This window comes from Sphaerodactylus townsendi, linkage group LG14, assembly GCF_021028975.2.
Source record: "Sphaerodactylus townsendi isolate TG3544 linkage group LG14, MPM_Stown_v2.3, whole genome shotgun sequence".
Classification (NCBI taxonomy): Eukaryota; Metazoa; Chordata; class Lepidosauria; order Squamata; family Sphaerodactylidae; genus Sphaerodactylus; species Sphaerodactylus townsendi.
Genome location: NC_059438.1, coordinates 15,465,356 through 15,486,932, shown reverse-complemented (window position 1 = coordinate 15,486,932; position 21,577 = coordinate 15,465,356). Strand labels below are relative to the sequence as shown.

General features: G+C 49.0%; 1 protein-coding gene across 2 annotated transcripts in view; it reads right to left on the bottom strand.

The window, feature by feature from the left end:
- ZNF423 (zinc finger protein 423) overlaps positions 1 to 4,230 on the bottom strand; it is a 329,729-nt gene extending 325,499 nt beyond the window's left edge. Inside the window, exon 1 of one of the 2 annotated variants that reach the window (XM_048515303.1) lies at positions 2,925 to 4,230. In XM_048515303.1, coding sequence (XP_048371260.1) covers positions 2,925 to 2,964 — 40 coding nt within the window. In that variant the 5' untranslated portion in view covers positions 2,965 to 4,230. The remainder of the gene's footprint in view (positions 1 to 2,924) is intronic. The other variant, XM_048515304.1, reaches the window with a different exon arrangement.
- Between the last annotated feature and the right edge of the window lie 17,347 nt (positions 4,231 to 21,577).

Below are 21,577 nucleotides of genomic sequence, written 5' to 3'. Positions count from 1 at the left end.
TGGTTCCGTTACCCACTCCACCTGCACCGAACACTTCTCTATTATTGAAAAAGTATTTTCTTTTGAAAAGGCCAGATCAATCGTTTGGTCACAGGGACGCCAAAGAACACAGAGCTCAAAGCCAGAGGTCTCAGAGACACCTAGCGCCTCCCGTAAATTATTTAAGAAGGAGAATTCAGGCACCCGTTATTTCCGCTTTGTTGACAGAACTCTCCACTTTCCCCCCTTTTGCCAACATATCTTTATGACGCTTGGTGATCCGAGCACGCACAAGGCCGGGGAAAGCCAGAGTGCCATCTTTCCAAATCCCCACGTTGCATATAAGACATGCGCTTCACTATGCACGTAGGGATGGGTGCCGACTGCTTCCTCTCCCCCCTCCCACTTCTGATCCTCAAACTGGGACCCAGTCAACCTCTCCTTTTTTCCTGGTCCCCCCCCCCCCCACACACACACACACTGCTGCCTCCAGCAACCAGGACAGCAAATGGAAGTGGCACAGTGCAGCAGCCATTACAAAATTGGGAGCAGCAGATCCTACACTCCCGAGCGCATGGGTTTGTCTCCTTGTCAGGGAGGAAGGGAGAGAAGTGGGGATAAAACACTAGAGAAACTCGGCAGACAGCAAAGGCCCATCATGTATCAGAGGAGAAGAAATCCTCTCTGGTAAGGTTCTTATTGTGACTAAGTCATCAGAGAAAGGGAGCCAGACATTCCGTTCCTTCCTCGCCAAGGGAAAGCAAGTTCTTAAAATGGATGATGGGAAAACAGTGTACCTAACCATCACCATCACACGGGCGGACACACAGGGGCAGCTTATGGGGGAAACCCCTGGCTTCTTTCACGGCAGAAAGGCCTTTCGACAGGCGGGAAACCATTCATTCCCAAAGTTTTCAAGCAATCCCTCCCAATGTTATGCAAGGGGAAGGACGGGAAACAGAGACAAGGAGGGGGCGGGAGAGAGTATCTGAAAAAAAAAAGATGGCTCCAGGTCAGCATGGGTGCAGCCGACACAAAACCCTGCCCCAAGCCAGGGCGAGGAATCAAACCTCCTGGCCGAGACCACAGCAAGAAAGGGCAGTTATTTACTCTCTGTGTTGCGGGTTGCATAAAAATCCTTCTGTGTTTGCGGCCAGCAGAATGTCACAAGGCTGCCCTGGGGGATAACAGAAGCAGGCCTGCTTCGTCCGCCCGCCCGGGCCTCGGCCTTTTTATAAGGCAGCTTTGTTGAAAGGGGAATATGACTTGGGGGGGGGGGGGGGCAGCAGCAAGAAGTGGGATTTCTAAACCACCCCGGGGAAGAATGTAGAGATGCGGACGGTCTAACTTTTCACAACTGGAAAGGAAGAAGGTGAGATATTCCTCAGAAGGCCTCTCTGCTTGGCCCTGGGATGAGGGAGCATTTCCGAGAAGGCCCAAATTAGCAGGGAATTCCCACCCCCTTCAAAGGCGGGGGGGGGGGGAGAAATACACGAGAACAGCGATCCATAAAAGCTGGCACTTTGGGACAATTTCAGACAAGCCCCCTTCAGATCTTGGGATCCAACCACCCAACGTTTACTGTTGAGGCTTAACTCCTGGTATCTTTCCACAGACCTGACTTTAGAGTCAGGAATTCTCCGAAAACTACAGATATTCCCTGCAGGGTTCAGGAAGCCCCACTGGGATTCCTTGGAAGTAGGGCAAAAAACCCTTACTGAAAGTCCTTTGAGAACTATATTCCTGATTACCTGGAGGAATGTAACCTGAGCAGAGGTGGACTTCCCTTTCAAGATCTGCAAAGCCACTCCTTGGGCAGCAACACAAAGGCCGGATCGGGAGACAAGCCCACAAACATCTCTCAGAATACCTTGGCTGAAGTGCCTTCAGGATTTACCACCAAAGAATCACAAAGGTAACGTCAGACGTTCACTTGAGGGATCCACCCACCACCCTGTTGTGGGACCGACAAGTGACTTGGCCTGCTGATCTCTCCCAAGCCTGGTTGAGACCTATGGGATTGCTCCAGTGTAAATGCCTCTTGCACCTTGGCTGCCCAAGCGCAAAGCATAAACCCCCAAGGAAGCCAAAGTCAGGGTCTTCCAACTTGATGCAGCTACATTTCCTTCAATGTGGCTCCCCCAAAAGATTACTAAATTAATCAAGCCAGGCTTTTGGCCCATCATCTCTACAGCAATGGGACTACTCAAAAGTAAGCAGCCTGGTGGCAAGAAGGCATCTTGCAAAATGGGCTCATTCGGTGGAACAATAAGGATGATGATGATGATGATGCTCACAAACTGCCAATCATCTGGTGGTATCTGAGTCTACTCATGAGTAAAGGGCCCCCTCGTCACTAAACTGTTCTCCAACGCAAGAACTTTTGGAAGGCACGCCACCACCTCATCCAGAGGCAGTGCAAGGAGAGTCACTCCACCGTACACCAATTTATCTCCATGGACTTAGCCTGGGGTAACTCTGCCTGGGACTATACTGTTAGTCACCCCCCAACTGCGGCAGGGAATAGGGAGAAAGTGGAGGGGGGTGAGAAGACCCCTGCCTTTCCCAGCGGAGTAAGGAAAAAAACACCCCCTAAAAATCCAGGCAATCCAACCATGTGCGCAAGCTTTCGGGTGCCCCAGGTCTCTTCTTCAGCCTGAGCGTTGCAAAACTAGTGATGATAGATATATAGATATATATAATAGTACAATCTTTGCAGCAGTCGCAGGCCTTGATTTTGCAGCCCGAGTGAAGTGGGGGGTGGGGGGCAGGAAGAGCCCCCTCCGCCGCGTGGCCCGGATTTGGGGCAGTCGCGCCCGGCGCGGCCAACTCGCAATCCCCGCCAAACTTGGCCCCAACCCCTGATTGGTCACGCGGCGCTGCTGCCGGCGGAGCCTGGCGACGCTGCGAGCGAGCCGCCGCGCCGGCGGGGTCAAGAGGCTTACCTTTCACCGAGCGCGGCTTGGCTTGCTTCCTCCTGGACATTTCCAGCGCTGCGCCCGCCCGCCGCCGGCCTTCCTCGCGGCGCGCGCCTCCTCCTCTTCCTCCCTGCTCCCGCCGCCTCCTGTCTGGCTCCCCCCCTCGCCTCCTCCTCCCCCTCCCCTTTCTCCCACTTGAAACTTTGGCTGGCGGGGGGCGGGGTGGGGGGGGCAGCGGCTGATCGACCCTCCCGATCCCCGAGTCGGTTGCCTGTTGCAATGCGGCAACTTCCGAGCCACTTGGGGTGGGGGGGGGGGGCACACGGAGACCTGGAGCCGGCGGGGGGGGGGGAAGTCGCCTTTGCAGACCCCCCCTCCTCACTGGGCGATTGCAATTCTATCTACTCGCGCGGGAGGGGGGAATTAAGGGTGCAAATCAATGAATAGGATGGGACCCCCCCATGCGGGCGCTCTTCTTGCCGCTCCTCCGCCGGCTCGGGGAAAGTTTTGCGCGGGGGTCTTTTCCCTGGTTGGGTTTTCCTTCCTTCCTTCCTTTCTTTTATTCTCTCTCTCTCTCTTTCTCTGCGGACTTGGTTGTCTCGACCGATCGAAGCCCGTTTGCAAAGCCAAGATCTGCTGGAAGATCACACCGGGGGCTGCGGTGGGGTGGGGGTGGGGGGGTCTAGATCTTGGAAATGGGGAGGGGGGATGTTGCGGGGGGGAAGCCGCTGGTCGCAAGAAGCCACCGACCGACAACAAAAAGACCCGGCTCACAATGCAGCCCCCCCCCCCCCCCACCGCTAGGAAAATCTTTGCCCGATCTGCCCGGATCCCCCTCCCCAGGCGGTGATCGGTCGGAGGGGCGCTTCTCCTCCCTCCCTGGTCTGGCTTTCTCGGGATGGGACCGGGGGTGGCTCCCTCCTGCCTCTTGGTCCTTGGCCCCCCCGCCCCAGATGCCCCCCCTCGCCTGCCTCTCCCCCCTTCCCCCCCCCTTCTCTCTCTCTCGGCTCTTTACGGGCTGGAGGCGGCTGGCCGGAGCTGCGGGCTGCGGCGGCGGTGCGCCCGGCCGGGCGGGGGTCGTGGCGGGGCGCCTGGGCCCGGGCACGGAGCCTCCTTGGCGTGGGCGCCGGGCCGGCTAGCTGGCTCCATGGGCTAGGGGCGGCGCGGCGGCTCCATCCTCGGCGGCGGCGGCGGCGGGGCTGCCGGCGGTGGCCGGGCTGGGGCTGGGGGCTCGTCGGCGCGGGCGCTGCAGCTGCAGCCGGGCTCGGTGCGCCGTGGCCGCCTTTGTCCTGGCTGGCTTCCGCGCTCGTCCTCCGCCCGCTCTGGCTGCTGGGGCTGCAGTGCAGGCACACATAATAAAGCCAGGCTTGGCTGGAAGTGTAGCGGAGTCCCAGCAGGAGGATGTGAGGAGTGCAGTCCCGGCGGGGGAGCGCTCTGATCCCGTGGGGAGCCCCGCGCAGCCTGCGCTCATCAGACGCACTCGCGGCCAACAGCACCGAGCCATGGACGGCCCGGGAAATACAGCGCCGGCCGCACGCAAAACGCGGACGCGCCCAGGACCACGGAGCCGGAGCCGGCGATGCCGAGCAAGCAGCAGCAGCAGCAGCAGCCAGAGGAGGAGGAGGAGGAGGAAGAGCCGGAGCCCGGCCGACGGAGCGGCCGAGGAGACAGCGTGGCAGGGCCGCCCCAAGGCCCCTTCCGCACGTGCGGAATAACGCACTTTCAATCCACTTTCGGCGCACTTTTCCTGGGCGGGAGAGCCAAATCCACTTGCAAGCAGTTGGGAAAGTGGATTGAAGGTGCGTTATTCTGCACGTGCGGAAGGGGCCCATCTAGGCCCCGTCGGGCTTCTGCTCTCCCCGGCGCCCCTCTCCATCCTTTTGGCTCCTGCCCCCTCCCCAATTGAAGCCCCCCCCCAATCTCTGACCCCCACCACCCCTCCCATGCAATCTTGCGCTCTCTGTCCTCTCTGCAGCCCGGAGTTGGGAGTTCCGTCGGCGTTTGCGCGAGATCCTCGTCCTTTCGGGAGTTCTGGCCTTTTCCTGACCTTCTTTCTCGCCGCCATAAACTTTCCTGAGGGGGGGAGGGGGGAAATAAAGGGAGGGGGCTCCGGGGCTGGCCCCAACGCGCGACTCGAGGTGACTTGTCGGAACAGGGATCCGTCCGGGTCGGGGTTGGGCAGCCCCAACTTTGCTCGCCTGGAATTGGCACCGAATCCCAAGGAAGGAAAGGCGCAATGGGGTGGGGGTGGGGGGAGTTTGGATTGGGAGGGTACCGCTGAGATCAGTGGAGCCTACTCGCGAGTAAAGGCAGTGCCGCAATATCCCGGGCAGCGTTAGGATCTTTGGGCTGAGTCCGGTTGCCAGCTTCCCGGTGGGACCTGGAGATCTAGAATGACAGCTGACTACAATTCCTCAGGAGGAAAGAGCTGCTATGTGTGGGGTGACTTCTGGAGCATCATACCCTAGTGGGGTAGTTCCTCTCCCCAAGCCCCGCTCTCCCCAGGATCCATCCCATAATCCCCAGTTGGCTACTCCAGTTCAAGTCTCCTGATTCCTGTTTCCTTAGCTGCCATATGTCTCGGTTCCAATGACACTCTAAAAGTTAGGGTTGCCAACCTCGCCTGGAGAGTCCATGAAATTACATCTCTAGGCTGCAGAGGAAAATAGCAGCTTTGGAGGGTGGATCCCTGGCATTTTGCCCAGCTGAGACCCCTCCCCAAACCTTGCCCCCTCATTGGCCCTACCCCCCCCAATCTCCAAGTATTTTCCCACCCAGAGTTGCCAGCCCTACACATATGTTTACAACCATTTCATTAAAACCTTGATTCCCCACTCCTCCGCCCAAGTGGCGGAGGCTTATCTGGTGATCCAGATGTGTTTCCGCACCCCTACATTCCTGTTGGGTGACCTTGGGCTAGTCACAGTTCTCTCAGAAGCCTCTCAGCCTCACCTACCTCACAAGGTGTCTGTTGTGGGGAGAGGAAGTTATTCCCACTTTTCCTTGTTACCTTAGTTAGGTCGTATATATGTTTATATGTGTTCCTCACCCTGTCCATCTTTCTTTCCCAGAAAATGCCTTTGCTTTCTAGTTGAACGACTGCCTGGTTTTATTAAGAGACTGCCTGGTTTTATTCTTTCGCAGGGGAGTTCCTGTAAACGTCGGACTTTCGGACTCTGTTCTCCTAAGTAGGTAGTTTCCTTGAGAGTTGGGGGAATTAACTCAGAGACTCAGACGGAGATTAAGAGAGAGAGAGGGTCACACTTTCCGAAAAATGACTTCCTTCGGATACTAGCAAAAGTAGTTTATGGCACAATGAAAATGTCATCCTTCTTTTTCACGACCAATAAGTCATCCTTCTGGTCCAAAAAGATGCTCAGGCAAAGTGTGTTGTTCAACCAGAATGTACAAGGAATAGAGTGCCAGCAAGATTTGATGAAGTCGCCTGACTTTATGTCTTCTCTGACATGAAGATATTCTGTGACTCGGATTCTGTATCTGACATATCTAGGACCCCTTCCGCACATGCAGAACAATGCACTTTCAATCCACTTTCACAACTGTTTGCAAGTGGATTTTGCTATTCCGCACTGCATCAAAATGCATTGGAAGTGGATTGAAACCGCATTATTCTGCATTCGCGGAAGATGTCCTAGATGTCTATCTCTTTAGGAGAACCTTTACCCTAGCTAGGTATGGGGCTTTGCCAGCTGCGGTTCTGGAAGGCAGATATAAGAACGTCCCTTGTTCAGAAAGAATATGTCCTTGTGCTACAGGAGAACTTGAGACTATTGGTCATGTTGCCCTTTTTATAAGGAGTTACGGGCAAAGATTGTTCTCCCTGTTCTTTACAGATTTCCAGCTTCTTCAAACAAGGTTCATTTAGGAAAAACTGTTAGCCAATGAAAATCCAAATATCTCAAAGCCAGGTGGCAAATGTCTGTGCTGTGTACCCAAAACTTGTAACTAGCGTGGTCACATTGCATTGTAAAACTAAACATTGTTATCTTTTAAGAAATGTTTTTGGATTTGGTTTTACCTTCCAGTTTTATTGATCAACTATATTTTCCTTTTATTTTTCTACATATATTTTATTGCAAGTTAACATTTTTTATTGTTTTTATTGTTTCCCTCCAATGCCTCCCATTTTATTATCCTGGAACTGGGGTTGTTTTACTCAACGTTTATGATTGGTCTATGGCCGTAAATAAATCCATCAGAAATCAGATCAATAAGTCCAGCCTGAGACAATAAAAGAAAGAATTAATTATCTGCCAGTGCTATTCAATGCAAAATTACTCCAATCTAAACTCACTGAAATCAACAGGTTTAGGCTGCAACTTTGCACAGGATTGCACTGTAGGTTAAAAGTTACCCAGGTTGGCTCTGTGTCAGGCCTAGAAGTCTCCCAGAAACACAATTCCAGATTGCAGAGTTCAGTTCTGGAGAAAATGGCTCTTTTGGAAGGTGGGATTCTATGGAATTATACCCTGTTGAAGTCCCCAGCCTTCATGCCCAAATATTATCTTATTTGCTTTGGAATCATAGACTCGTAAAGTTGGAAGAGCCCCCAAGGCCCATCAAGTCCAACCCCCTGCAATGCAGGAACACACAATCAAAGCATCTCTAGGAACGTTCTAGCTTGTAGTTGGGTACTCTACCCAAGGCAACCTGAAACTCTTAAACACACACACAAGCAACCCTATCCTGCTGTGAGAAACCGCATGATCCTGGAAGCAAGGAAAGCCGTAAGTAGTTCCATAATTTTAGGAAAAGATATTTAGGCAGATGTGGATGACACTGTTGCTTCCTAACACTTTGCAGTTACCTCGTGCAGAGGCGTAGCCACCATGGGGACATCCGTGGACAAGTGCCCCGGGCGCCCCCTTGTGGTGGGCGCAAAAATTGCAGGTTCGTTTCTAACTTTTTCTATTTGTAGTGTTGTTTCCATTTTTGGCCTGCGCAGTTTTTAGGCTAACAACACCAAAATTTCAGGCGATCATCAGGTGACTCTCCTGATGATACCAGCCAAGTTTGGTGAAATTTGGTTCAGGGGGTCCAAAGTTATGGACCCTCAAAAGGATAGCCCCATCTACTATTAGCTCCCATTGGAAACAATGGAGGATGGGGTCACCCCCTTTGGGGGTCCATAACTTTGTACCCCCTGAACCAAACTTGGCTGATATCATCAGGAGAGTCTCTTGCTGGTTCTACCCAAATTTAGTGAAGGTTGGTTTAGGGGGTCCAAAGTTATGGACCCCCAAAATGGGTGCCCCATTTCCCATTGTTTCCAATGGGAGCTAATGGTAGATGGGGCTACCCTTTTGAGGGTCCATAACTTTGGACCCCCTGAGCCAAATTTCACTAAACCTAGGTGGTTTCATCAGGAGAGTCTCCTGAAAATAACCTAAACTTTTGATACTGTTAGCTTAAATATTGCTCCCCTGACAGCTTAAATATTGCTCCCCTGCTCCCCTGAAAATAACCTAAACTTTTGATACTGTTAGCTTAAATATTGCTCCCACTCCCTTTGGAGTGGATTTAAAGGGAGAATCTGGGCTCTCTAGTTTAAACAACATTAAAAGTGATGCTGTTTCAGGGTAGATTCCCCCCCTTCAACAAATAGCATCACTTTCAATGTTGTTTAAACTAGGGCAGGGGTAGGGAACCTGCGGCTCTCCAGATGTTCAGGAACTACAATTTCCATCAGCCTCTGTCAGCATGGCCAATTGGCCATGCTGGTAGGGGCTGATGGGAATTGTAGTTCCTGAACATCTGGAGAGCCGCAGGTTCCTAGGGAGTCCTGGGTGTGTTCAGATTTGTGTGTTGGGGCATGTTCTATAATGTGATGGTGACTTTGAGATGACCTGGTGCAAAAAATGTTGTTTGGTTGTGGTGGGGGAGGGACGCTGCCCATATGGGGGGGGCGCAAAACTCAGATTTTGCCCTGGGCTCAATTTTCCCTAGCTACGCCTCTGACCTGGTGCCCCCCAGGAGGTGTTTTTAGTGGGTGGGGCCAGGAGGAGCTTTTGTCCAGCAGGCGTTTTAATTGGCCACTGGAGATGTGATTGACTGTAAAGATTTCTCCCCCCAATGTTGCTTTGGCAACAGTTGCTGCCACAGCTCAAGGATCTTCACTGCCTAACAGAAGGTAAGCAGAGTGTATGAAAGAACATATTTCAAAACAATAAGCTGGTTTTAAAAGGTATCCTTCTGAACAGGACTGCTGCCTGAAATTCTGAAGAGTTAGAGTTAAGAATAACTTTGCTCCCTGGCATTTTGTGGTTGGCTCCTCCTCTTTTGGCAGCCATTTTTAAGTTGTGCCAGCCACCTGGGTCAAAATTCCAAAGGGGCTCCCAGGCTCAAAAAAGCCTGGGGACACCTAAATTAGAAGTCTCACTGAGGCCCTTTCCGCACATGCAGAATAATGCATTTTCAATCCACTTTCACAACTATTAGCAAGTGGATTTTGCTATTCCGCACAGTAAAATCCAGCTTCAAAGTGCATTGAAAGTGGATTGAAAATGCATTATTCTGCATGTGTGGAAGGGGCTCTCAGGTTCTGTTAAGTTAATTCTAAGAGCTTTTAAAAATGCCCTTGTGTGTATTTATATTACAAGTTTCCTTTACTTCCAGAAGGAAATACAAACAGATAAACAAATATACAAATAACATACGAGCAAAAGAGCATTGTAAAGTCTGCTAGGTAAAGTATATTCCTTGGTAATCGATACAAACATTTGAGTCAACCTTCGGAGCCCGGAGGCTTCTGTCCAACACAGTACAAGTGTAGAGAGGAGAAGCCATAGGCATCTGTTTGGCATGCAGAAAGCCCCAGGTTTAATCCACGGCATCTCCAGTTGGAAGCATCAGGTGACAGTTGATGTAAAAGATCTCTACTTGGAGAGCTGCTGCCAACCCGAGTGGAAAATACTGCCCTTGATAGACCAAAGGGTCTGACTCAGTAGAAAGCAGCTTCATGCATTTGTGTATGGATAGGTCTGCCTCTTTCAGTTCTTAGGATTAGAAACACATAGTTAGCGTTATAGAGCAGAAAACTCTAATCTAGATAACTGGGTTCCATTCCCAACTCCTCCACAAGAGCAGCAGATCGAACCAGGTTCGCTTTCCCTCTCCTCCACACGAAGCCTGCTGGTTGATCTTGGGCCAGTCACAGTCCTCTCAGAACTCCCTCAGCCTGACATACCTCACAAGGTGTCTTTTGTGGGGAGGGGAAGGGAAGGTGGTTTTAAGTTGCTTTTAGACTCCCTGGAGGTAGAGAAAAAGTTTGGTATGAAAACCAGCCAGCGTGGTGTAGTGGTTAAGAGCAGGTGGATTCTAATCTGGAGAATTGGGTTTGATTCCCCACTCCTCCACCTGAGTGGCGGAGGCTTATCTGGTGAACCAGATGTGAGTCCGCACTCCTACATTCCTGCTGGGTGACCTTGGGCTAGTCACAGTTCTTTGGAACTTTCTCAGCCCCGCCTGCCTCACCAGGTGTCTGTTGTGGGGAGAGGAAGGGAAAGGAGCTTGTAAGTCACCTTGAGTCTCCTTACAGGAGAGAAAGGTGGGGTATAAATCCAAACTTCTCCTCCTCCTCCTCCTCCTCTTCTTCTTCTTCTTCTTCTTCTTCTTCTTCTTCTTCTTCTTCTTCTTCTTCTTCTTTCTCTCTTCTCTTCACTCTTCTACTGGGTGACCTGAGCAAAGTCACAGTTCACCCAGAGCTTCCTTCACCACCCTTACCCTCACAAGGTGTTTAAGGTGAGGAGGAAAGCAGCGAAATCTTGTGTTGCTTGCGACTCTTTCAGTGATGAAAAAAAGGGATAGAAATCCGAACTCTTCCTCCTCCTCCTTCATTGGTAATGGTGCACCTGCATCAGCTTAAAATTCTGCATGCTTAAATATTTTGCCCCCCCCCCCCCACTTCAAGGCAACATTTTAAACTGTTATGTTGTATTAAGCACCCCAATAAAAGCTGATTAATGCGATGAGCAGGGGAGCGGCGAGCGAGAGAAGAGAGTTACAAATATAGCCTGGCGGACCAGGAACAGCTATGCTAAAAATATTTCAGGTAGGGGAAAGGCCTCTTTGCCCTCTGGAGGGACCGCTGGAGGTGTAATGAGCTAGTTGTAGACCCCGAGCCTCGAGTCACGGCTTTGCCATAATATCCAAGGGTTAGAGTCTTGTGGTTATAGGAGCAGATCCGTGAACTGGTTTAATGAAAGGCCTTTGTTTCAGAGCCATTCCGGGGCCTCTCAGGTATCTTATATCTTCATTTATGAGAGTTTTAATAAAAACACTAGCCTGGCAGAAAGTACCGCGACAATGATTAAGTGCTCCCGGAACCTTCTTGTCCCTTGAAATACTTGGCTGCTCCGTTGCTGTTGTTATTATTATTTTTTCTTTGTTTGGTTGTCTGAATGTCCAGTAACCAACCCCCCCACTCCTTTCCCCAGTTCTGCAAACAATATGCCAAGATGCTCATGAGGAAGATCCAGTTGCCAGTTTAACCCCAGGGGGGAAATGAGTCGGAAATAGCTCCTTTGCTAGTCTACAAAAAACAAAGTCATTTAGCACTCCTTCCATGCCCAGAGTTAGCATAATCTCATGTAGGGGGCCATTAAACATCGAAATAAAATTAAATCCTTAACATCCGTATTACTTTTTTAAGATAAATCTCACTTTTCTCTATCAGGTCTTGTGTTAACAGTCCTTCAAAACTAGTAGTCATCAATGTATTTGTTTTCTATTTTGCCTGTTCTATCAAGGACTTCCAATTGTCCACGAATTGTCTATTCTGGATCTTATTTTAACAGTCCTTAACTTTCCATATCACTAGTCAATTTGGTTTTTTGGCTGCTTTGTCTAAATAGTCTATCGATTGTCCATGAATTTGTAGTCAATTCATTTTTTGCTGTTTGGTCTCTAGATGTTCTGTCAAGAGGTTCCAGTTGTCCATGAATTGGCTACTGGATCCTAGTTTAACAGTTCTTAACCTTCCTACCACTTGTCATCAATGTATTATTTTTCTGTTTTTGTCTAGATACAGTATCAAGGTCTTCCAATCCTCCGCCAAAACATTATTTTCCCAACATGCAGCATCAAGATCAACAGAACCACAACAGGCAGTTGCAGGGAATCAAAACAGAACAAAAGAAAGCTATCTTTCCGTAAAAGCAGCTGTAGAAAGAGGAGGGGTCTTGTTACCATAGGCCAGTGTTGGCGAACCTATGGCACGGTGGCACTCAGAGCCCTCTCTGAGGGCACGTGCAAACAGAGTGCCCCCCCCCCCATCTAGGCTGGCCTGGGCCGCTGGGCTTGATTATTAGCATTTAACCTAAGACCACGTTTTGGGGAAGCAGTGTAGGTAACCCTGTTAAGCGCTGTTAAACCCCACTGATTTTCATGCGAAGAACAAAAGCGTGATCCTTTACCTGGGAGTAAGCTCGGTTGCTGGCAATGGGGCTTGCTTCTGAGTAAACCCTCCGAGGGTTGTGATTCACCCATTGGAAGAGATGCACGGTTGCTTCAAAGCAAAGCCACCGACTACCACCAAGCTTACTCCTGAGTAATGCACGCCTTGGAGCCAACCGTTTTTTCTAAACTAAAACCTCAGCATTAAGGTTAAATTGCCGTGTTGGCACTTTTATGTATATAAATAAGTGGGTTTTGGGTTGCAGTTTGGGCACTCATTCTCAAAAAGGTTCACCATCACTGCCATAGGCTGATAGTAGTTACCTTCAACCAAAAGAGCCATATTTACTATACCTCAGGGAGGATCACAGCTTACCTTGTACTCTGGCAAAACTTGTTTCAATGAAGGGAACCCATTGCCAACTACCGTACAAGTTTCACTGGGTAAGGATCTTGCCTATTTCCCATCATGGGGCTGGTGCCACATTGAAGAACAGCCCTCAGAAGAAGAAGAGTTTGGATTTATACCCCGCTTTTCCCAACCGTAAGGAATCCCAAAGCAGCTTACAATCACCTTCCCTTCCCCTCCTCACAACAGACACCTTGTGAGGTAGGTGGGGCTGGGAGAGTTCTGAGAGAACTGTGACTGGCCCAAGGTCACCCAGCAGGAAGGTAGGAGTATAAATCCAAACTACTACTACTCTTCTTCTTCTTCTTCATCAAAGGTGCTGTCCCAGTAGATCTTTCTTTTGCCTCTGGAGCTGACAAGGGGTATCAGCGTTGGCCTAGTCATTCTTGAGCTCTGATCCCAACCTAGATCTCGAGAATCTGCTCTCACCCTCCGCTAGGAGAAAGGAAACGCACTGGAGGAAATGCAGGCACTGAATGGAAACACTCACGTCCCTGCAGTTAATATCGGAGGAACCCAGATGGCCAGCGCCCGTTAATCGAGCCTCTATTTTTAAAACGTGATCCAGCCATTAATCAGCTAATTGTGCCAATTAATCACTTTCCACATTTATGAACGGAGCGCACGGCTCCTATTGAGATATTCACGGTGATTATTAGATGCCGTGTTTCTGCGAATCTGTACAGGGCGAGGGTTGAGGGGCTGTGCTATAAACACTCCGTTCCGTGATTGTCCAGGGTGACAGAATAACGGTTGCATTGGCATGGATCAGGTTAGCTTTGACGCCTGGAAATGTGGCTGAAGCCATTGAAGCTTTGGATGGTCACTTTAAGAACGAGGCAGGAATGGTGGAGTATCATCCTCCAAGCTCATCCCCTAAACCAGGGTTCTCCAATATGGCGCCCACAACCCTTCCTTTGCTATCTGCTGAGCTTTTCTGAAAGTGGGTGGAGCCCTTGTAAGGTCAGACTTGTTATTGGCTGCCCTCATTCAAACGAAAGGGTTTTCCGCTGGAGGATGAGAAGGAATGGTAAGCACCTGGCTTTCCTCAGTCGGTGTGTGGTTCTTTCCCCTGTCAGGCCTTCCTTTTTTCCTGGAGGCCATCAGGAGGGAGGAATTCTATTTGGCTCCACCTCCTGTGGCAGCCATTTTGGGTTTGGCTCCACCTCTTGTGGCAGCCATTTTGAGGTGGTTCTCCTCACTGCCTTTCAACATTCCAAAAGGACCTTTGTGGGGAAAAAATTACTTTAGTGAGATCTACTTCCTAGTAAATGCATTTCTGCAGAATGCCAAAGCAAAGGGGATTTTGCTATGAGCTGATAAGGAAGGCAGAAATGTGCATTTTTTAGCCTTGCTTTTTATTTCTTCTTGAAATCCTCATCTTCAGTGCCTTGGGCAGTGTTCTAGTTGCTATGTTAGAGACTGGCTGACTCTAATTCTTAGAAGAATCAGAGCTGAATTCTCTCTTTCCTTTTTCCAGCTTTCTAGAAAACAGAACCACGAGCCGGATTCAGCAACACTGAGAACGAGGTGGTGGCAGCCCTGAGGGTCCAGCTACCCATTACAAAAGTCTTCGGGTGTGTTGGGCGAGAATTCAAGGACGTTGTATGTTATGTGCCATCATGGGACCTTTGTGCCTCCAAGATAGCTGCCAGTCCTTCTCTGTTAGTGATTAAATAGTTACAAATGTTTGCTGGCTTGACTTTTGATCTGGGGAAAAGCCGCCTTTTTGGTCCTGCCAGGCTGATTCTGCACAGGTTCGATTCCCCGCTCTTCCACGTGAGCGGCGGGCTGTCGTCTGGCGAACGTGGCATGTTTCCCTGCTCCTCCGCATGAAGCATCCTGGGAGATCTTGGGCCAGTCACAGTCCTCTCAGAACTCTCTCAGCCCCCCCTGCCTCACAAGGTGCCTGTTCTGGGGTGAGGAAGAGAAAGGTGTTTGTGAAGCCGCCTCGAGTCTCCTTACAGGACAGAAAGGCGGGGCGTATAAATCCAAACTCTCTTCTTCCCGAAGAGGGAGGAAAAGACAGCCTGGTTGCATGTTTTTCTCTTCTCCAAACAACCACTTTGCGGGGCTGTCAAGATTTCCACCTGCTTTGCTTTCATGCCTTTTTTTTCCAGTGCAGCTTCCTTACTTGTATATCTCCATATTTCCTTCCCCCCCCCCCCCGCATGCACTCACACACACATTTTCAATTGCTCTTCCACTCCCCATCTCTGCCTCTTTCTCCCGTTGCTCTGCCTTGACCTTCTCTTACCCCCTGCCTCTCTGAACTTCCACCTCCCATCCCGCTGTCCTCCGTCTCCTCCAAGCTTCCTCCTTCTTCTGATCTCCCCTCCCACTGCTTTGGACTTCTCCCCGCTTTCTGTTCCCTCCTGACACCCTCCATGTTCCTCCTCCTCCATCCCCTCCAGCACATCTCCCCGTTCCTGCTGGTACCTTCCAGCCCGGCAAAGACTCCCCACTGTCTGATTGTCTCTCTTTTGGCTCCCAGGGCTGTTGGATGCCTTCTGCCCTCTGCATCTCTTCCATCTTAGCTGGGTCAGCTGGTCCGGAGTGCCACACTTGTGATAAGAAATACATGCTCGGTTAAAAGGAGTTCTCTCCCTCTCCCAAACAAGCAAAAGTGAGAGGGAGAGGAACGGGCCACCCATCCCTTCCGCATTTTTTTTTTTTTTGGCTTCAGAGGAAGATTGTGTTTTGGCGGAGTCTTGCGGAGACCCAAGGATAAATAATACATGTCCCGGTACTTTTTGAAAGCGCCTTGTAACACACACATACACACACGCGCACACACCAAAATAATCAAGCTGCAAGGGACTTCAGGAATCTGTCTGCCTCCTTTTGCCAGTTTTTTTTGTGGTCTCAAAAATTATTCTATTAAAAATGAACCGTGCGTGGAGAGGAGAAAACTATGCATAGACGCTCTGCCGCATCTTTTAGAAACAGTTTTAGTATCTTTTAAGATCTAGGCCGTGCTCACGCATAACCATTATCAGGAACATTTTATGGGATGAAAGAAGATATATTTATTTACTTTTACTTTCTTTATTTTTTTACCTCATCTTTCTCCCCAATAGGAACCCAAAGTGGTTTGCTTTGTTCTCCTGTCCTTCATTGTATTCTCACAGCAATCCTGTGAGGTAGGCTGGTCAGGGTGAGTAGAGATTCGAACCTGGGTCTCCCACATCCTAATTTGACATTCTGACCCCAAAGGCACATTTTTGAATGCACTTCGGCAAGTTCAGTTCTACATCTGAAGGAGAGAATGTGTCAGATAGCCCTTCAAAATATTTAGAGGTAAGATGTGTGGTTACAGTGACATTGAAAAGGTTGAATCTCCTCAGCCAACTAGTCACTATGAATTAAAGCCACTGGGTTGTAGGAGACTCCCAGCATGGAGATATAGTAATGGGGAACGCTTCAGCTATGTGGCCTGCTTGTTGCTGCGATGGAGAACGTTCCTCCAGCTGTGAATGGTAGAGATCTTCGGTCCATCAAGAAAGTGGCTACCCATTTCAATAGAACACAAAAGTAGCATTTCAGAGGAGCAACCCTGAAAGCATAGACCCACGGAGGCGAACCTTTGGCACTCCAGATGTTATGGACTACAATTCCCATCAGCCCCTGCCAGCATGGTCAATTGGCCATGCTGGTGGGGACTGATGGGAATTGCAGTCTATAACATCTGGAGTGCCAAAGGTTCACCACCACTGGCATAGACTATTGGAAGCGAAGCATGGTGGACCACCATCAGGCAGGGCCAGATTTGGATGATTTAGATGAAGAGAGGCCCTCGCCTGTTTTACTTGTGAGGGCCCTCCCAATCCCCCACCCTCACGACTAGAGGAAGATGGAAGGGTGTTTTAATCGAAACTGAGTAAAGTCGTGGATGATGATGGGTGTTTAGAAACCCGCCATTCACAACTCCTCCTCTAAAGAACATAAGATGTTATTGTTAAATGCTGTAGTACTGTACTGTACTGTAATATTGTAAATACTGTAGGGGGGGGGGGGGGAAATGCACAGATGCTAAAGTAAACACTGTGAAAAACCAAACTTTGTAAACATTTTGTGGAATGAGCAGGAATTTGTCAAAAACATTATACACCTTGGCTGGAGGCCCCGTAGATTTAGACACCCTCGGCTTCAGCTTGCTGAGCCCATGTGTAAATCTGGCCCTATTGTCCAGCCTCGTATGGAAGACCACCTAGGAAGACAGGGCTTGTTATGTAGAGGACGTCAATGGCAAACCACCTCTGCTCATCCATTACCTCAAAATCCCCATGAGACGGAACTTGATGAGTTGGTTCTGGTTTGACAGCACACTTCCCCTTCCAGGGATGACCAACCTATGGCACTCCAGATGTTCACGGACTGCAATTCCCATCAGCCCCTGCCAGCATGGGCAACTGGTCATGCTGGCAGGGGCTGATGGGAATTGTAGTCCATGAACATCTGAAGTGCCAGAGGTTGGCCACCCCTGCTAGTCTAGGGTTTCTGTCACAACCCTCCCTTTTCCCTTCACACAGAGCATTTATGCTTAAGAGATCTGTGGTGGAATTCACGCCAACCCCCCTCTTCCTTAACTCCCTCCCCATCCCTGTAATCTTCCTTGATAGAAAGAATTCCCTTCACGTAGGCTCCTTTGCACCTGCAGGATAATACACTTTCAATCCACTTTGCAGCTGGATTTTACTGTGCGGAATAGCAAGATCCGCTTGCAAACAACTGTGAAAGTGGATTGGAAGTGCATTATTCTGCATGTGCAGAAGTGGGCAGTAATCCATGAGAAACTCCTACTGAAATAAATGTTAGCCATTCAGGACGTCTGTTTTAAAGACTAACGTGGCTACCCCATCTCAATCCCGACATCTCAGCCCAGCTGAAGAACTCTGCAGAAAACACATGCCTACCCCAGAGGATTACTGTAAAAGGGAAAGTGTGGGCCATCCAGAATAATTCTGCAGAATCATTCCAAGATATAACTCCTCGGGTTAACCTACATAGGACTGTTCTATGGAACATATAAAACTGTGAGAATTAAAAGCTCGACATGCTCAGATGGATGCCGCCCACTCCAAACTACAGGTTGTTCAGAAGGGAAGGTGGCTGAGCAGAATTGTAAATATCTGAACATTTTTTTAAAAAAGCCGTCTTCTAAAATACCTGTTACACAATTGCCTGGTGCCTTGCTGTGAACCTGAGGGGTATATAAATCATCATCCGCTCATGGTGCGATTTGCCTTATTGCTTAATTATATAGGGTAAGGAGACCCAGAAATAAGGAGTGACTGGAAACTGTTAATTCTGCAGAGCGGGACTTGAGTCATATCTGTTTCCTTCTTCCTAGCAGCCCTGCTGGCTGCAGCAGATGCATGTTCATCTAACATCCCACTCCCTAAAACAATGGCTTGAGAGCAGCAGTGGTGTAGTGGTTAAGAACAGGTACACTCTAATCTGGAGAACTGGGTTTGATTCCCCGCTTTGCCACTTGAGCTGTGAAGGCTTATCTGGGGAATTAGATTAGCCTGTGCACTCCAACACACGCCAGCTGGGTGACCTTGGGCTAGTCACAGTTCTTTTGGTGTTCTCTCAGCCCCTCCCACCTCACAGGGTGTTTGCTGTCATCAAGTTGCAGTCAACTTATGGTGACCATGTAGGGTTTTCAAGGAAAGAGTTGTCAGAGTTCCTGACAGAAAGGGCTGTTCGACAGTGGAATGCACTACCTCGGAGTGTGGTGGAGTCTCCTCCTTTGGAGGTCTTTAAAGAGAGGCTGGATGGCCATCTGTCAGGAGTGCTTTGATTGTGTGTTCCTGCATGGCAGGAGAATTGGGCTTGATGGCCCTCGGGGTCTCTTCCAACTCTATGATTCTATGATTCCAACATAATATGTTTAATGTGACACAGGGTCTTCTGTACTTTTCACAATGTTGCACAGAGTTTCGACAGGTGCCGATCATCACAAAGGGATAGGAAACGAAGCACCTGCTTGCTTTCGTTCTGCTCAGAGACCATTAAAGGCACGTCTATCCTCCTCTACATTGGGCCAGCCCCCAGCAGCTGTTTAGAGATTCACCCCCACCCTCAGCACCCCCCCCAAAAAAAGTTAAGGAATTTTTGCAGCTCTCAGAAAAGTCTGCATTTCTGCTTCAGGGCAACCGTTAGCATTCCATTTGGAGAGGTCCCAGCTCGAACCTCCGCTACCTTGACGCTTTTAAAAAGATTCTCCTGGTTTTAGAGGAAACTTTCTCCATATAAAACTCCAAGCCAAATGGATAAAACATGAGAGGCAGGCTAAGCGAAAGCCCTGAACCGGGGAGACAGATAATGTGATATAGGAATGCAGGAGATGTTGAGGAATCTCTGATCAGCATTAGTTCGTTGCTTAAGGCCACCAAGCAAAAGAGCAGAGAGTAATCCTCCGTAGACCAAGCAGACAGTATCAGCCAAACAGAAAAATAACACATGGAAAGGGTTTTTTTTTTCTAAACCGCATAATCATTTGTTGGAAAAGTCTGTAGGAAAATAGGACAAGAAAAATAAACCGTTTCCCCTCCTCGTAAAATTCTTCAACCTTTTCGTCCTCATCCGAATCAAGGGAAGGTGCCTTTGCATATGCACATAAACACAATTTAAGAGGACAACCTTGACTTGCAAACGCAACAGCCTTTGAACCATTTCCTTCACATAGTTTGGAAATTCGTATGCAGTTATTAATAGGATAGTCCTGGCCTGGATAGACAAGGTTGGCCCTGGTTAGTGTTACCGCCAGGAAAATAGGAAAATATTTTCCTGAGCCTATCGCTGAACTACACTGGCTAAGGATCAGAGCAAAGAGACCAGTGTTGTCCAAAAGTCTCCATAGGGCCTGGAAAGAACGTGTACAATACTGTGAGCCGTGTGCTTTAGATGCTTCACGCGGGGTTTCCCTTCTTGCCTTTGTCCCTTTTAAGATGTACAAGCCTCCTCAGTAAGTTGGATGTATGATTACAAATGTTTAGGATTATAACTTTAGCTAGGTTCTCCAGTTGATTTAAGGTTTTGTTACTGTTAATTTAGGATACTCTTGCTTATATGTATATGGGCTTGTACTGTATTGGAGGTTCTTTAAGATTTCCTCTAATGTTTAAGTTTAGAAATGTTATTTTAGATATCTGTATCTGTTGGAAAAAGCAGCAGCTTGTAACAGCTGATTTTAAGGCCCAAGGAAGTTAGTCCTGGAATTCAGTTTGGACCAACACCCAGGTAATCCCATTTTCACCAACAAAAGGGCCTTTTGACTAACAAGGGATGGACTCAGGGTATGGACAGAATGTTGGAAGATGTCACCCTGTTTTGCTATTGGACTGTTTGAAGTTTTACTCTCAGTATCCAGAAGCTCATTGGACCGTTCACGTTTTTACTTTCAGGATCCAAGAACTCATTGGATCATTTAAACTTGTCTCTGTCTAAGACTCCCAAGGAACCACCTCAGGCAAGAAGGTGCAACCTTTTCTTCTGGGATTTGATCTCATCAGCATGTGCAAAAGGATTGTTTTCTCCCTTTGGCGTTCTAGGATATTTTCTCTGTATTAGATGGAAGGAGACTGCCCCCTTCCTGGTTTTTGCACTATGTGGGTGTGACTGCCCTACACCCCCTTTCTGGGTTACTGGGGAAATGTATAAAAGGGGCTGATGCACAGCCATGTGGGGGTCCTTTTTGCTGAGCTGTGCCAAGAAATCACTTGCCAATAAAGAACCTCCCTGCTTTTGAAGAAACTCTGGTCTCCTGCGCCTTTCCTCCTTGCCTTGCTGCCATGAGCTGAAATCACTTGAAATCACTCATAGAAATCACTTTATGTTACTGGGGCAGCGGTAACATTAGTACTTGGATGGGAGACCACCAAGAAAGGCCAAGGTTGTGATGTGGAGACAGGCAGCCAATGGGAAACCAGATCAGGACATATCTTGCCTTGAAAATTCTGAGGTTGGCTATAAGTCAGCTGCCACTTGACAGCAAAAGAGAGGAGGAGGAGGAGTTTGGATTTATACCCCATCTTTCTCTCCTGTAAGGAGACTCAGGGTAGCTTACAAGCTCCTTTCCCTTCCTCTCCCCACAACAGACACCTTGTGAGGTATAGCCTAGTTTCCCTGCAGAAAAAATCCTCACTACAGTCTTAGCCAGGTTTCAGAACACAAACGACCTCAAACCTGGTTAGTTTGTGTTCTGCAACCTGGCTAAGACAGTAGTGGGGATTCGACCGGGGAGGTCATCCCTCAAACCTGGTTAGTTTATGTTCTGCAACCTGGCTAAGACGGTAGTGGGGATTCGACCAAAGGCTGCTCTGGAGGCATTACACCCTGTAGAGGACTTTCACTTCCCTCCCCAACCCCCATCCTTGGACTTCCACCCAAATCTCCAGGACATTCCCAACCCAGAGCTGGCAACCCGGGTGCCAAGAATCAAATAATATCTATGCTGAGGCCCCTGTCCCCACTTTGCATGTGATAGTTTTTGCCAAGGAAATCTGATCTTTGGGTAGCAGGATACACTTTCTGTTTCCACTTGCGGAGCATTCCTTTTTCTATTTGCCTTTTCTTCTTTTTCAAAGTTTTCTTTCTCCCTTTGTCTAAACACCTATCTTCCAATAAGGGTGGACAAATAAAACACAGAGGCCTAAAATCAAGTATAAGTAATGCGTAGTCCTCCTGGTTCCTTGCCTGAATTCTGGAAAGAATGTCAGGGGTCAAAACTTGAAGAGGAATGCTTGACTTCTGGTGTTTAATATTACAGTGGAGGCAGGCCATGTGTCCCTCAAAATGCAGGAACAATGTGATATTCCAACCACTTCTTGGTTCTCTGCCTCATACAGAC